This window comes from Hippopotamus amphibius, chromosome 13 (genome assembly GCF_030028045.1).
Source record: "Hippopotamus amphibius kiboko isolate mHipAmp2 chromosome 13, mHipAmp2.hap2, whole genome shotgun sequence".
Taxonomy (NCBI): domain Eukaryota; kingdom Metazoa; phylum Chordata; class Mammalia; order Artiodactyla; family Hippopotamidae; genus Hippopotamus; species Hippopotamus amphibius.
Window position 1 is genome coordinate 5,971,755 of NC_080198.1, and position 15,626 is coordinate 5,987,380.

The window sequence follows — 15,626 nt, forward strand, 5'->3', positions numbered from 1 at the left end:
GTATAGATATCTCCAAATATCATGTATGCTCACCACTGCTTTGAAATCATGGAAATTATTCACCTTATGCTGGATCTTGCTACATTACCATGTCACAAATCTGTCTTTTTTCATGTTTTGGTGATTGTATTTCAATATATTCTATTCCCCATGTATGTAATTTATACACTGAAAACTATTATTCTGAGAAGGGGGGCCACAGACTTCCAACTACTTGACAGGCCGTTGAGTCTCCGTGTAGAAGGCTTCCCAGAGGTGGCGGGCAGCTGTGCATGGAGCCAATGACTCTTACCTGTGGGTCGGAGAGCCGGGAGAGGTCGGGGTACAGGTAAAACTTGATGCCTTCGGAGGCCCCGGGCAACGTGACCCCTCGGATCAGGAGAATCAGGAGCATGACATAGGGGAACGTCGCAGTGACATAAACCACCTGCCAGGAGAGGAGAGGAAAGAATCAAGAAGGCGTGGCAGTGGCGGGCAACACGGCAGGCCCCTAATTTTTCGCCGGCAGCAAAGGGTCACCCAGTGCAGCGGTAAGAAGTGAGCCCTAACACAGCCTGTTCTCGCTCCCGCCCCCTCAAGGCTGGGTCTTGCAGTGAGCATCTACTGCGAGCCTACAGTGGTGCTGCACCGGTGCTTTCCAATTTTTTTTTGACCAGAACCGAAGAAAGAAATACACACGGTATCACAACTCGTACACAAATAGAGCTGAAACACGAAGTTTCACAAAACCATGCTCATCTCACAGGTGTGAGACACTCTCATATTTTCTATTCTGCTGTTCCATTTTTTAAAAAACTGTTCATGACCCTTTAAATTCATGTCACAATTCACCAATGGGCCAAGATCCACATTTTTGAAAATCACTGCTCTTAACGAAAATCAAGTTTTCAAAGCCAAACATAGGGTAGGGTAGGGTAGGGTAGGGTAGGATAGGACAGGACAGGACAGGACAGGATGGGACAGGATAAGATAAAACAGAGAAGGGAATAGGAGAGGGAGAGGAGGATGGGGAGCTGTTTGGGTGGGAAAGGCCCAGTGTTTTCCTGCAATCATCTCGGCTTGGTCGGCTTGGAAGCAGGCGACTGGACCCAATGAACCTGAGAGGCCCTTGTAGTCGTGGACTCTGTGCAAGAATCAAGTCAGTGAAAGAAACAAAAACTTCCCTAAGTTTCCTCGAACAGGAGCTGCTTAGAAGGAAACAGCAACAGCTTGACAGACCACAGGAGTTCCTGTTCTACCTGAGGTGCCCTCAGGACTCAGTGTCCCCTCCTGGTCTCATTTTTTCCCCTCGCCACACCTTCTCCTCCAATCACTTGGTTTCTCCATCTATTTAGAGTAGCAACTTGTTAACATCTGGGGGCCACAGACACTTCTGAGAATCTGATGACAGCTATGGACCCTCCTCACCTTTCTCCAAAATGTGCGCATTCACAGATACACGTGCCAGCTTTTGGGTGGTCCAAAGGCTGATTCCTCAGGTAAGAACCTGTGCTTTAGGATCTACGATCTTAATCCCTCCATCACTTTGGAGCCTCTCACCCATCTGCAATGCAGGATTTCTTTTACAGGAGGCTCAGGCCTTCACTCCATCTGTTTACTTATTTACTCACTCACTTGAACACTGCAAACACTCCTATGTGCTGAGCACTGAGGTAGACTCCTGAATGCACAGGAGTTGCAGGATGAAAGTTTGTGTTTCAAGAGGCTTCCCCACTGGTAGAAAAGACAGGTGTGTATGTAGGCAGGTAATTCATGCCCTGTGTAATCAGGGGAATTCAAAGGATGGTGGAGCACAGAGAAGGGAGTATCGAACCTCAGGGGCAGTCAGGGAGGGCTTCTCCAAGGAGGTGATCCAGGTGTTGTCCCGTAAAGGAAGAATAGGAGTTCAGGACATGGGAAATGGGGACGATAGAAATGGCTATGTGTATTCATCACTTCCATGCACCAGGCACTCATTCTTTGGATAGTTACGATTATTGTCTTTTTAGGTATGAAGAAGGTCAGAGAGGTCACCGCTAACTCACAGGATGGCCCAGCTAAGGAATGGCAGATGCGGGATTCACAAGGTGGCCTCTCTGACTTCAAGCTCATGCAATCAGCCATCGGGTTATGTATGTGACTCTCACGGCCGCAATGCAAATTCAGCATTATTTTCCCCATTTTTAGGGATGTGACTCTCAGAGAAGTTAAGTCATTTGGTTGGTAAGTGACTTAAATGCAGCCCTCAAAAATAGGAAATGGGAACCAGCAGGGTGTGGTGTCAACGGGTCCTGCCGCCACGACACAACCTGGAAGGCTGGATGACCACATCCAGACACTGTCCCCAACCTCTGGTGATGGCACTGCCCTCAGGCCACCCACAGCTCCGCTCCACAAACTCCGGCATCCGTGTTCTCAGATCAACCACCAGCTCAATTGGCACATCATGTAATCAATATAAACAATCTCTTGCTGTCACATATATTGTAATCCAGAGAAGGTGAAAGCAAGTCAAATATATAATGAGAGATCAGCAGTCAACAGTAGTAGTCATAGTAATAATAAAATAATAATTAAAAATTAGAGACCAGTAAGCAGTAAGTGTTGATGGTTCCTGCCCAGAGAGCTGACAGTGCTATAAAATCTCCACTTCCCTTGGCTTTGCAGGCCCAATCTATCATAGATCTTCAGCATTTCCTATACATGCTTCATTCTCCTCCTTCAAAATGAACCCCCCTAGCCAACCAGCTTATGTCTGTGAAGCTGGGGAAGCTAACATCTATTACTTTCATTGTATAATTTCCACTTTTGTCTCTGCTGTGTGGCAGAAGATTAATTATTCAGAATGCCCAGGACCTGATTAATGATATTTCTGGAGCTTAACCCCCAGTGCTCACAAAATTTAGGGAAAAGAATGTTATCATGGAAAACATAAGAACAAATGAAAATCATAGAAAGTTGTCTATCTGTGGGACCATCCTGATGTGACTAAACTTGCTGCTTATGCTCTGCCTGGCCTGCAGTGAGTGGACTGGGCCACGGGCCTGTCATTAGGGGTCACTTATAACCTGGCCACACCTACCCGGCCATGCCCCTGGCAGCACACAGAGCAGACTGCTGCTCAGTGGGCACAGGGGCAGGATCATTAAGCCACTGATGACTCCTCTGAAGCAATTCCAATGTTCAGAGTTCTAAATGGGCGCTCTGCTTCTATATGACATTTAGGAGAACTCCGCTGCCTGCACTGGTGCCCACACCCTCCTTTTTACACTCATTTTGTAAAACCATAAGGGAAATAAAATATGCAGGTAAACTGCCCACAGACCACAGTGCGGGCGAGTCAGGCTGCCAAAATGAAACCACTGGCTGGCAGGCGTTAGCTACAACAATGCCTTTGTAAGCTCATGTTTGAGAGCCTGGAGTTGGGTACAAAAGGTGGTTCAGGGGCATCATTACGTAATGCACGCAAGTGGAGAGCAGTGAGAAAGCTGAGATGCAGTGCTGGCCCAGCTCTACCTAAAAGCCCCTTCCAGCCTGTCTCTACCCTCAGCCATCCTAGACACGTGCACATCACCGATGATTCTTCCTGAGAGCAGCTGCAGACGGTCCAAACAATACAGATCTCGTCGCTGAGAGCCTGCACATAAATGGCACACATGCTGCACATCCCTCCTGTGCCCATGCCAGACATCACTAACTGATCACAATACTCTGTAGCTAAGCCTGGATGCAGCCCCAGAATCCTCTGGATGGGACTCCAGGCAGCCCCATTATCAGCTGGGAAGAAACCCGCTCTCTGCTCCCCTTGCTCTAGTCCATTTTCCACTCACACCTTCATCATCTGCTGCAGGTCCTTAATCCCAGCCCTCAGAACGGTGAGACTAGGTCTTTTGCTCAAGAAGTGCTGGATGTGTGCATACAGGTGAGGTGCCTGGGGTCATGAACCCACCACAGCAGCGTGAAACCAGAAAAGCAGGCTAGAGAGACAGGTTGGAGGGTCTCCAGGAAGGGCTTTGGCCTTCTCCTGGCCGTGACAATGGGGGTGGAGCTGGGACTCCAAGGCTAAGCAGGAACAGGAGAGGCGAGTTGGGCAGAGAAGGAACGGAACCAGCCAAGGATGTCGAAATGAGTACAGGTCTGGTCCCCTGGGACACCTAGGCACCTCCAGGTTGTCCTCCTGGTGCTCAGCCTGGAGTCAGCCTCACCGCGTGCCTCAGTTTCTCCCATGTCCCAGCAGTAGCATCAAGTCCTGCCAACTTGATCTCCAACTGTATTCTGAAATCACACCCTGTCTTCATCCTCACAGGGCCCTTCATCACCTTTCTTCTCAATCATGTGACAGTCCCATTCCACGGCCCAAGCTTTAAAAATAAGAATCTGGCACGTGTCATCCTGCTCCGCTGAGTCCACCTCTCAGCCTCACACTCAGAGTTGTGGGATACAGAGCGAAAGGCTGGGCTTTGAGTCAGGGACCCTGTGCTCCAGCCCTGGCGCTGCCCCCACTCGCTGTGAGACTTAACCACTCTCCACCCCTCCCCCAACCACTCTGCTCTCGGCTGTGCCAGGTTCCTTGCCACTGGGGCGCATGCCAGGCCTCCTTCAGGCCTCCCTGCCTTTTCATGCCTCCCTTTGTCCATAATGTCCATTCCAGGCTCCTGGGCCACCCACGGTGTTAGTCCTGGGTACGCCTGAATCCCCACAGGGCTGAGGACTCCTTAGAGTCAGGGGCCCTGCCTTCCAGCTGTGACATTGCTGTCCAATCTACTGTCCATGTCAGGCAGCAAAGGCCCCCAGTGGTGGATGTGAAGTACCTCAGTCTCACATCAGGAACTACCCTCTGCACTAGAAACCACAGTGTCTACCACGTCCTTCACGGCCCCCACCACAACATCCATCCTCCAGTCATGGCAGCATCCTCCCAGCACTAGAGGTGTTCTCCATCAGCTGTTTTATTGCCTTGTAAGTTTAAGATTTCTAAAATGTAAGTTCCACCAAAAAAGGGAGTTGTGTCTTTTACTTTCCCTGCTGTATCCACAGTGCCCAGGCCGGCACATGGTACATACAATGTGCTCAATAAATATCTGTTAGAGAAACAAATCTGGAGGCTGATATTTGGACCCCAAGGTTAGCACGCAGGTCTTCGGAATAGCTCTCGTGCTTTGTCCATTTGAAATGCTAGATCCACCTAAAAGGGGGCTCAGGAAATTGCAACAGATTCTAAGGAGTGTTCGTAAACAAGGAAACCACGTGCAGCTTTAAAAGACAGACCAGCCCAATGATGGAGGGCAAAGAAGCTCAGGTGTAAGGTTCACTTTCCAGATGCCTGAGGCCCTAGGATCTGTCTGGAAGAGCCAAGCAGGGCTCAGGCATTATGCTAAATTATGCGAGGTCTGGTTACGGGTGTAATAAGGTCACTGACAAGGTACCATTAATTCTGGCTGTTCCTGGCCACTGCCAGTGGTGGCTTGGACCTGGAGAGGTGGGTGTGGGGGGAGGAGGGTCTCATCCGTCAGACCTCTGAGGCCTCTGAAAGGAGACTCTTGACCAAAGCACATCCTTTGGTTCAGAAAGAGGGTTTTGTTTTTGGTTTTTTTTTTACTATTGTTTAATTTCCTTTTAGCAGGTCAAGTCCTACTGAATATAAAGGTTAGCACAATTGGTGGTAATTATACTGTATCCTGTCTTAATTGACTCTAATTGCTCATTTGCATTCCAATACTAGAATTGTGGGGTATTTTCTCCCTACTTCCAGGACACAGCTATTTATTTCATAGTGGGGGAGGGGACTGTCTGATCACTGAGAATGCCATGCAAGTTGCAGAAGGGCTGTCCCTCTCTAAGTTTTCTAGGATAATGGAGTTAATTGGAAAGCTGAGCACCGTTCCAGAGGCATTGAGCTAGCAGGGTGGTGTAGGGGCAAGGACTCAAGACCACAGGGTCAGAAGGTACAATTTGCTGAGCAGTTTGGGCAAGGTCCATACCCTCTCTGGGCTGGCATTTTACCATCAACAATGACGCAGGGGTAAACTAATCCAAACTGCAATCACTCTTACCATCTTCCCAATTTTTTTTTTGCCATATACATGTATCATCTTTGTATTATTTACTTAATATTTTCTATAAATCACTATGCTCTTTTACATTAAATAAATATTATATAATAAGAAAACTGAGTTGCCATCATAAACTGAAAACCATTATCTCTTACCACAAATAGAGGATAAACACAAAAATAAATGCAATGAAGATAAAATGGGATTAAATTCTAGCCAAAGACTCTGAGTCGGAGCTGTGTTCTCTCTTTGTTCAAAAGCAAGAGTAGCAAGTGTCAGAGAGGTGCTAAAAAATAAGCCAGTTTACTGCACCTTTTGCCTTAAGACACATGAAAAGGGAATACTGTCTCATTATGCCATGGGATGTTCTTTAATCTGGGTTCATGTATCACTAAAATCACCCTGTGGACCACCAGGAGAAAGAACACGTCCCAGATTTGTGAGAAAAACAAGATGGAAGATCGCTGAGGTCCATCCCAGCAACCGCAGTGTGTTTTCTAGAACACAATCCTTTTCAAAGGACCAAGACTCCCTGGAGCTCTCCAGGGTCCTGATCCTGACTCAGGCTGAACATTCCACGAGCCAGCTACCTGGAGCCTGGAAAACAGTGACGTTAACTGAGTACCTACTGGGTGCCTGAGATGTGTCACAGAGTATCCCTAACTGGTCTTCATACCATCTGAACAAATCCTATCCCCACTGTGCAGAAAGAGAAAAAACTGAGGCTTGAGAGAAAAGTGGCTTGTTCCAGGTCACAGAGCTGTCAGTGACCAGGAGTCTGCCCTCTCCACCACATGTGCTGGGCTCTCTGCCGCAAACCTGGCCACACAATACCTTCCTGTTTTCAACTCCTGTTCGCTCTTCTGTCTGTCTTATCCTCAGGGGTCCAGCTTGCTTGGCTTTTGGCAGCAACCCATCACTGCCTGCTACCCCAGGCTGGGAAACACTATGTTAGCCCAGCCCTCCCCCACCTTCCTTCCAGCCACACTTGCCTCTGTGTCTCGGGTACATCTGCCCATACCATATGGTTGGAAAGCATGGTACTGAACATCCAATCCTTAGAACAATCATTGTTTTCAACAACAACAGATCTTTCCCAGCTTTGGATTTTGAAAGAGCACAACCTGAACTGCTAGGAAAGAATCCTATAGCAGGCACCAAACAGTCTGGCTTAACCTCCATTAAGATGTTATTGATCTCCAGGAATAAGTTGCCAGGAGAATGAAAATCTGAAAAGGGAGGTCACCATGGACACATCTGGCCTCCTCACCTTTTTTAGAGGTGTTCTTAGACCACTGTAACACAAACAGTAAACAAAGAAAAAACATTCTGTCTGTTTCAAGTAACCAAATTCTAAATGGGTGGAGAGAATCATGTTTTCACTAGTGGGATTTCCCTGGTGGTCCAGCAGTTAAGACTCTGGGCTCTCGAGTTCGATCCCTGGTCAGGGAACTAGACCCCACATGCAGCAACTAAAAGCTTGCATGCTGAAACTAAAAGATCCCACGTGCCACAACTAAAACATCCCACACGCTGCAACTAAAGATCCCGCACTCAGCAACAAAGATCCCATGTGCCACAACTAAGACCTGGAGCAGCCAGATAAATATTTAAAGGATTTTTAAAGGTAAATAAATAAATAAATATAGTGAAGGTGTTCACTATTCAAGGAGGTAACAGTACTTAGCACTGCAGCAATATTTCCATGAGGAGTTAAAGTTTTAATTTTTGTGCAACGATAGTGGTTTGTCATTAGCACATGTGTGGAGCCTGAAAGAATATACTGAAACATTGGCCTGCCTTGTGATCCACATTTCATGGCATCATCCCTGAGCTGGGCTGAGAAGGAAGTGAGGAAAGGTAACAAGGGACAGGATTAGAGCTGGGAGGAAGCAAGGGAAGATGGGGTGACTGGGATCTAATTCCCCTCCCACCACAGCAATAGAGACCCTGAGCTGCCCCCTACCAAAGGTCCACTCTCCCTTCTTCTGTAGTAACAAAACTCCAAAGTTTTGACTGGATCCATGGCTGCCTAGGATAAAGACATTTTCCAGGCTCTCTTGCAGCTAGGTGCAACCATGTGACTACATTCTGGCTAATCAGATATGAACAAAGGTACCACGTACAACTTCCAGGTTGTGTCCTTATCCTTTCCTTCTTGCCCTGAGGGCTGGAATGAAGACCAGGTAGTAAGCCATCTTAAACCACAGATATAGGGACGACACACAAGGGAAGGCAGAGGAACAAAACAGGCAGCTTATGCCTGTACTGTTACAGGAGAAAGAAATGAACCATCTTTATTTTTTTAAGAACTTTTATTGAGATATAATTGACATACAATGAGAAATGAACCATCTTGTTCCTGCTATTGCTCTTTGAGATCTTCATTGCAAGGAGTCAAACACATAACCTAAATATCTAACCCCTGAATCTAACCCTTGACCACTCTGTGATCGAGGGTAGGGACTGGCCTCCTCCCTATCTTAGTCTATGCCATCTTTCCTTAAGTGAAGGCACTCGCCCAGATGATCCACACTATTCCTTTCTACTCAGAATGAAGGGAAGATGCTGAGGACAACCTGAGAATCTGAACATGGACTCTTGAGACCAGTCACCCTACACCTGGGGTCAACCAAGAATAGGGATAAACAGAATCAGGAAGTCTGCAGAAAGGTCCAGTCCATCAAATTAAAAAAGCAGCTAGAACAGACCTGCCAGAGATTACTGTTTCTTGGTAATCCACAATTCCAACCTTCTCTGTCACAGTTTAGAGTGAGCTGACAGTATGGACCCCATCACTAAGTTCAAAGGTGTGTGCTCGGGTTAGAAGGTCTCTGAGGCCTTCCTGAGCCTCTGTCTTCCTCAGTGTGAAATGAGTATAACACCTGTTTCCAAGGTCGATGTGAAGGTTAGAGATCACCACACAAAAGCACATGGTACACAGACATCAACCGCTCAGTAACTGGAAGCATTCTGACTGCCTTTGCTGGCATCACTGGGGCAAGACACAATGCCCTCCAGCCCAGTGGCCTTGGCTGGCAGAGAACAATATATCTGGGGGCTCAAGAATGCAAACAGAGAGGCTGGAGTCAGCCCCGTCTCAGCTATATGTGGGGGCGGAGTGGTATTTCCCCCACATCCCTATGGAATCCCCTTACTGACAATGGGAGTGACTAGCAATGTGGTGGCAGTGCAGGGCTGGTGATAAGTGGTGGTTTTCATCCATTGGCTGGAAAATCTGGATGAATTGGGTGAATAGCACTCAGAGATTAAAAAAAAATCATCAGGACAGAAGGATGCGCACATAGCCATCCTGAGGAGTTGTAGCAGCCAGACTCTGGGACAAAGGACAGAGGGGCAGTGGGAGTGAGCCACAGTGGCCGTTATGGACGAGACTCTTCTAGAGTCCCAGCTCCAGCAGCAGCTGAGGGGACAGGGTGCAGAGGGTGCTTAGGTGGAATAGAAGACATTATATCAGGCTGGCCAGTTAAGACTGAATCCAATTTAAAAGCACAGGAGGGATTCAGAAGTGAGTTGAAGGGAAGGATGGGTCATCACAGACACATTTATGTCAGGCAGGAAGCTTGCCCTGCAAAGGGGGAAGCCAGAATTTTGGGAGAAGCTGAGGACAATCAGCATCACCAACCTGTGTGGGGCTCCAGGAACCAGCGAGGAAGGGGCTCAGGGGCTCCCCACTGAGAGGTATGTGGTTGCTGGGGGCTCGGGTGCAGCTTACAGAGAGAAACTTTCGCAGACTTCTCGGACACTGACCCCAAAATGCCACTCCCAGCACTGGTAGGTCAGGAGGGAAGGATTCGCTCAACATCTAATCTCATCTTCAGGGCTGGGGCATTGTGGACAAGAAATCCAACATCTTAGGAGGCCAAGGAATGGTGTTACTCTTTCTTCTTGCTGACAGTTGGGACCAAAAAGATCACCTACACCCATGGCCTGTTCCAACCTTGAGATTCCACGGCTTTATTATTTAGCAGTCAGGGACATCCTGGTTGAAAGCAGATGGCTCAAGAGCGAAAGTGATCAGTTCGGGAGAAATGGAAGATCAAGAGAAACCTAGTAAGGATATAATGATGGCACTTTTATTGTTGGCGCTACATGCTTTACTCTTCTGCTATCCAATTCTAAAAGAAACTAGTATTATCATTCCCATTGCACAGAGGTGGAAATGCAGGCATCCAGAATTTGAGTATTTGGTCCATGGTTGCCCAGCTAGAAAAAGGTAGGATTCAAGCTCAGATCCATCCAACTTGAAAGCTGACACTCAACCACTATCCAGCCCCACGGGGAATTCAAGTGCAGCTTCATCTCACACCATATCTCCCTGTGTTCCCTGAACAAACCTGGCACTTTCCTGTGTGCAAACCTTTGCTTCTCTCATTCCTTACACCTTGGAAGTCCTTTCCCTCTTCTCTACTTACCAAAGTCTTGCCAACCTTCAAGACCAGTTCAATTACTATGTCTTCCAGGACTCAGCATGAGGCCATCCAGGAAGGACAAAATGCTCCTCCACAGCCTACGGAGCACTGGGCAATACGGCACACAGATGCGGGACACAGATACAGAACTGGCCTTGACTCCAGAAAATCCAAGTTCAAAACCCAGCCTCTGGCACTATGTATGTGATTGATTTTTGGCAAGTTGTTGTCTTTCTAAGTCTTGCTATTCTCTTCTGTAAAGAAGGGACAATGCTGCAGCAGACTGACTCAATCCCTCCGAGCTGCAGTTTCTTAAGTCCATGGAATGTAGCTAAGAGTTCCCACCTCTTATGGCAAATGTGAGAATTCAGCGAGCCAGTGTCTACACGGCACCAGGCACAGCAGCCCTTAGTCAACAGCTCTCTTTCGTCCCTTCGCAGAGCCCTTTTTTCATCCTACCCTCTCGTGCACCTGCCTCTCCCTTACTGAGGGTAAGGGCCGATCTTTGCGGGCTCTGCCTGCTTCTCGCTGAGGCCTATGAAGGCTGTAAACAGTTGGTGAATGAATGAGCACATTCAGACCCCAATAACCCAGTGAGAACGAGTGGAACAAAACAGGACATAATCCCATGTGTCTACAATGGGCTTTCGGTGCAAACGGTCTCTGTTCTCGCTCAAGCCTCTCCATCTGAGAGTAAAGGACTTTCTGTTTAATTCAACTCACCAGCCATTTATTAAGCCCACTGGGTGCCAGGTCCTGCGCTGGTCCCGGGGATCATGCTGACGAACGAGCTGCACCCAGACAGTGACAGTCATGACGACAGACCATTCGGGGGATGGCAGCACTGGGAGCTCAGGGACACGCAGAGGCAGCTCAGGTGGCAGTGGTGCCGCTAGACAGGTCCTCCTGGAGCTGCGCTTTGACAGGAGACAGGCTGTCCTGTTGCTCCAAGGAGTCCTGATCTAGAATGTGCTGTGTGAATAAATTCTTTAGGGCAAGAAGGGTCAGCACATGGGGCGCTTTAGCCTAGGAACCTCCCTTCTAGGAAAGAAACAAGATATGCATGGTGGCATGGGAGCTGGTTCCAGAGGGGGACAAGAGACTTAAAGAACAACTGAATGCACAAAGATGGCTGAGACCGATGCGAGTCCTTGTCCACAGGATATTTAAAAAAAAAAAAAAATCACTGGACTGGGGAGTCTGGTGTTTAAGCCTATTTCATGGTGAATTAAGATTAGTGAGAGAGTCAATGCTACTGATTTTTACATAGCTCCACCATGAAGGCCACAAAAATGAAAACAAATCCCCAGAATAGCCCAAGTGACATAAATATTCCATGCAGTGCCCAGCCAAGCTTCCACCCGCATCAGAAGCTATTATTTACTGCCTGGAAAACACATTGGTACCTTGGCTAATAACGATTTAAACACCATCCATCTCTCCTGGACTAGAAGGCTGCTGTCACCATGGTGACCAAGGGCACCATGAAAGCACACCCTTAAATTCCAGGCAGGGGTTTACTGGTTTAGGGAGGCTGTTGGACAAGAAACACCACTCCATGTTCCCTTACTCTAGTCTTCAACACGCTCTTGGTGATGGAGGGGAGAGAAGAGCGTCTGTGCTGGGGGGCTGTGTCTCAGTCAGAAAGGGCAAGATGCTGCTTGGATCCTGTAAGCATCACCTGTTCCCTAAGACAGACTGCCTCCAGTCCATCCCACAGGCCAACAATGGGGGCTCTCCTGGGCCCTTCCTCAGGCATCCTGAGCAACACGGGTCCCTCCCAGACCACCTGTGCTAGCTGCAACACGCTCCTTCCAAAACAGCTTTGTTTGTTGAAAGAAGAATCTATGCTTGCCTCCCGTTCTTGCCTCAGGTGATGGTGATCTGTCTTGTTTCCACCTCTCCATTCAGGGGCCACCCCCAAGGACACCAGGGCCCCCCATTAAGTCAAACCTAATAGCTTCTTAACCCTTGTCTTTCTCCCAGTTCCCAGCTTAAAAACTTTCCCCCATTAGATGCTTCTGCTTTCCTGATTCCTTTCCTCATGATTTGTTTTAGTCGTTTACAGGTTCATTTTTTCACACATTCTTTGCAGTCAGCCAGCTTTGATTAGCATGTGTTATGTGCTAGATACTGCGGTGGCCACAGAGGATGCAAAGGTATATCAGGAGTGAGCCCTGGCCTCTGGCTGCCATGGTGGCTGCTTGCTGGGTCTGCAGATTTCCAAGCTGTTTCCCGGAAGTCCGGCCTCCTCCCACATCTGTTCTTTCTCTACACACTCCCGGGGCTTTTCTTACCTATTCCTATGGTTTTCAGAGCCACTGATGGGCTGATGATCTTCAGTATCTCTCACCAGCCCAGTGATATCTCTAGAGTTTAAGACCCACACTTTCAACTCCCTTTTGTGTACATCCACCTGGATTTCCTACCTACAATTCCACATGCTCAAAACCAAAACTGTTACTTTCTCCCCCGATTTGTTCCTCCTTCTGTGTCTCTTTCTTGGATAACAGTGTCACCTATGCAACAACCTTACTGTGTCCTCTTTGAGTTCAGCTTCTGAACTCAAAAGAACAAAGCCTTTGAAAGGGAGAGACACACAGTCAGGGTCCACTGCCCTGCAGCCCTTCACTGCACGGATGCCGCCCTCCCCAGGCATGGCCAGCTGCAGGGGGCCCTCCCTCTCCTGCTCTCCTCCAGGCCCCCACTCCAGCCTTATTCTACTTCCCAGAGAACTCAGCTTCCTCCACCGTTCAGCTCCCCAAGTCCCCTATCTTAACCCCTCCGTCCTTCTCTTGAATTCTCTCCCAGGGTATCCCACCTGTTCCCAGAGCTTTAATTCCATCAACTCTAAGATGTGTGCTTTTAGCACTATTCATCTTATTATCTCTGAAATCAGGATGCCCCGCAGGCGGCATGTAGTTACCACTCTCGAGTGTAAGGGACCTTGCTCAGAGCTGATACTATCATCATTACTTCAGCTGAGTTATGGACGCTGTTGGTTAAAATATTTTAAAATCAATTTAATTTAAATCGATTGCTGTTTGATGTTTAGAATGTCTTTTTAAAAGTTACAGTGTTTCACAGACGGGGGTGAGAGTTGATATTATAAAGCAAATATAAATCATTAGAGAAATAAGCACGATCCCATATCCTCTTGCAAAGAAACAACCAAGTACTTTACGGGTCTAAGAAGATACCCACCAGTAGACGATGCTGGATTATGCTATGACTGCAGTATATGCAAACTGATCACTATGGTACCTCAAACAATACACCTGCAGACAGGAGAACCTACCGATTCCTTTGGGAGAGATAAGGAATCTTCAAAGCAACAAGAGTCTGGTGCGGTTATTTCATGTGTCACATATGAATAACACACATTAAGGCTATATAGAGCAGATGAACTAGACGTATTTCTGCTTCTGATATCCGTTCCTCTTATTGGATGAATCATGTACCTTATCTGTAACTCAGACCGGGTGAAATACGGCACGTCAGAGGTTGCTCGTCTTTTGGGGGCCACAGACCCTTTCGGAAATCAGATGATAGCTATGGACTCATGCCCTAGGAAAATGAACTCATTCACACGATACCATCATTTTTATACAATTCCAAGGGGTTCGGGGGCCCCCTGAAGCATCCCTGGGCCCCAGGTGAAGAAATTCTAACACACACTGATGACTGCACGTCCCTCTCTCCGAGCTCCAGGCTTCCCATCCACCACCCAGACAGCTCCACCTGCAGTCTCAGAGGCATCACAAACGTAACGGGTCCCCAAAGAGAGGCGTGTCTCCCTCAACTCCCGCCCAAACTCTTCCTCCCCCGGTACCACCCCATCTCACCCAACAGCACCCCCAAGCGCGGGCACTCAAGCCAGGAAGCTGCTCGGACTTCTCCCCCTCCAGCACCCACGGCATTCAGTCCCTAGGGGTGGAGTCTCATCCTTGCATATTTCTCAGACTGTCCTCTTCTCTCCTAAAGCTGCCACAACCTCCTACCAAATGAGTACTATGTGCAATCCAGCCTCGGCCCCCGTGTACCCGTTCCCCACACCACAACCACAGTGGCCTTTCTCTAAAGAAAGCCCGGTCATGACAGCCCTCTGCTTTAAGCTCTTTGTGACGCTCCCCTGCTTTTACCCTCTCACTAGGCTCGCCTAAGAGCCCTCCCTAAGCCGCCCCTGCCTGCCACTCCAGGACGTCTCTCTTCGTTCCCTCTCAAGGGCTGTGTACGGGCCACCCTGAACTTCTTCCTGTTCCTTTCCTGAGCCATGACCCCCCCCATCCCACCCTCCCTCTGTACCAGCCCACATGTTGCACAGGGACCGCATTTTAGATATTTGCCTCTGCGTCTGTAGGACTTACCAGGGTGCCTGCAATCCAGTAGATGTTTAATAAATGCATGCTGAAGTAACCTTAAGGCACATGGTTCCACAGAACACTAATGCAGTATTAAATGCTCTGATGAGGCAGAAAAACAAAGAGGGTTCTGGTCCCAGCTCTGGGGCCTTGAGTAGGTTAACGGCACCTCTCCAAGCCTCAGTGTGCACATCCAGAAAGTGGGAATGAAAACATCTACTTCAAAGGTTTGTTGTGAAGGCTAAATTTGATATAAGCTGGCAGTTGCTGCAAAGGCAGTACTGTCCTCTAAAGGGCGACCTGGAGACACACAGGGCTATTTTAGGTGACCACAGAGACTGAGGGTCAGCATTTAATGACCGAGGCCTAGGGAAGCTGGCGATCCTGCATGCATGGGGACGGTCCCCCACAACAACACTGCCCTGCTTCTCATGATTTCCAGACGTGCCACCAGACACTCGTGTGTGGGTCGTTTATACTTATTAAGCTTAGAATCTGACTCTTTTACATATAACCTCAAAGTTTCACCTCATTTTAATATAAACTGAATTTTCCAGAAATGCAATTACCATATAAATTGAAGGTGGACTGTGCTCTCTTTTTTTCAGTGCTTTACCAAATGTTATCCATCATTTCAGAAAATCACGTCACTATCACCAATGCCACCGGTGGAACCCGAGTGGCCAGTGCCACCCTCTTCTATCAGGCCACATTTGTAGCTGCGGCATTCGTGGTGATTCTATAATAATGTAGGTGCTTAGCTCTTGTTTCAAGATGTGAACCACAGAGGAAAAGCACCG

The 15,626-nt window shown here is 48.1% G+C and overlaps 1 protein-coding gene across 6 annotated transcripts in view; it reads right to left on the reverse strand.

The window, feature by feature from the left end:
• SLC6A11 (solute carrier family 6 member 11) overlaps positions 1-15,626 on the reverse strand; it is a 119,238-nt gene that overhangs the window by 64,170 nt on the left and 39,442 nt on the right. For 5 of the 6 annotated variants that reach the window (XR_009048746.1, XM_057705440.1, XM_057705438.1 and 2 more), the window contains exon 6: positions 293-427. The exons of the other annotated variant lie outside the window; for it this stretch is intronic. Coding sequence is in view for 4 of the 5 variants with exons in the window: in XM_057705440.1 (XP_057561423.1) it covers positions 293-427 (135 nt within the window). In the remaining variant the exon portion in view is untranslated. The remainder of the gene's footprint in view (positions 1-292; positions 428-15,626) is intronic. 6 annotated transcript variants of the gene reach the window in all.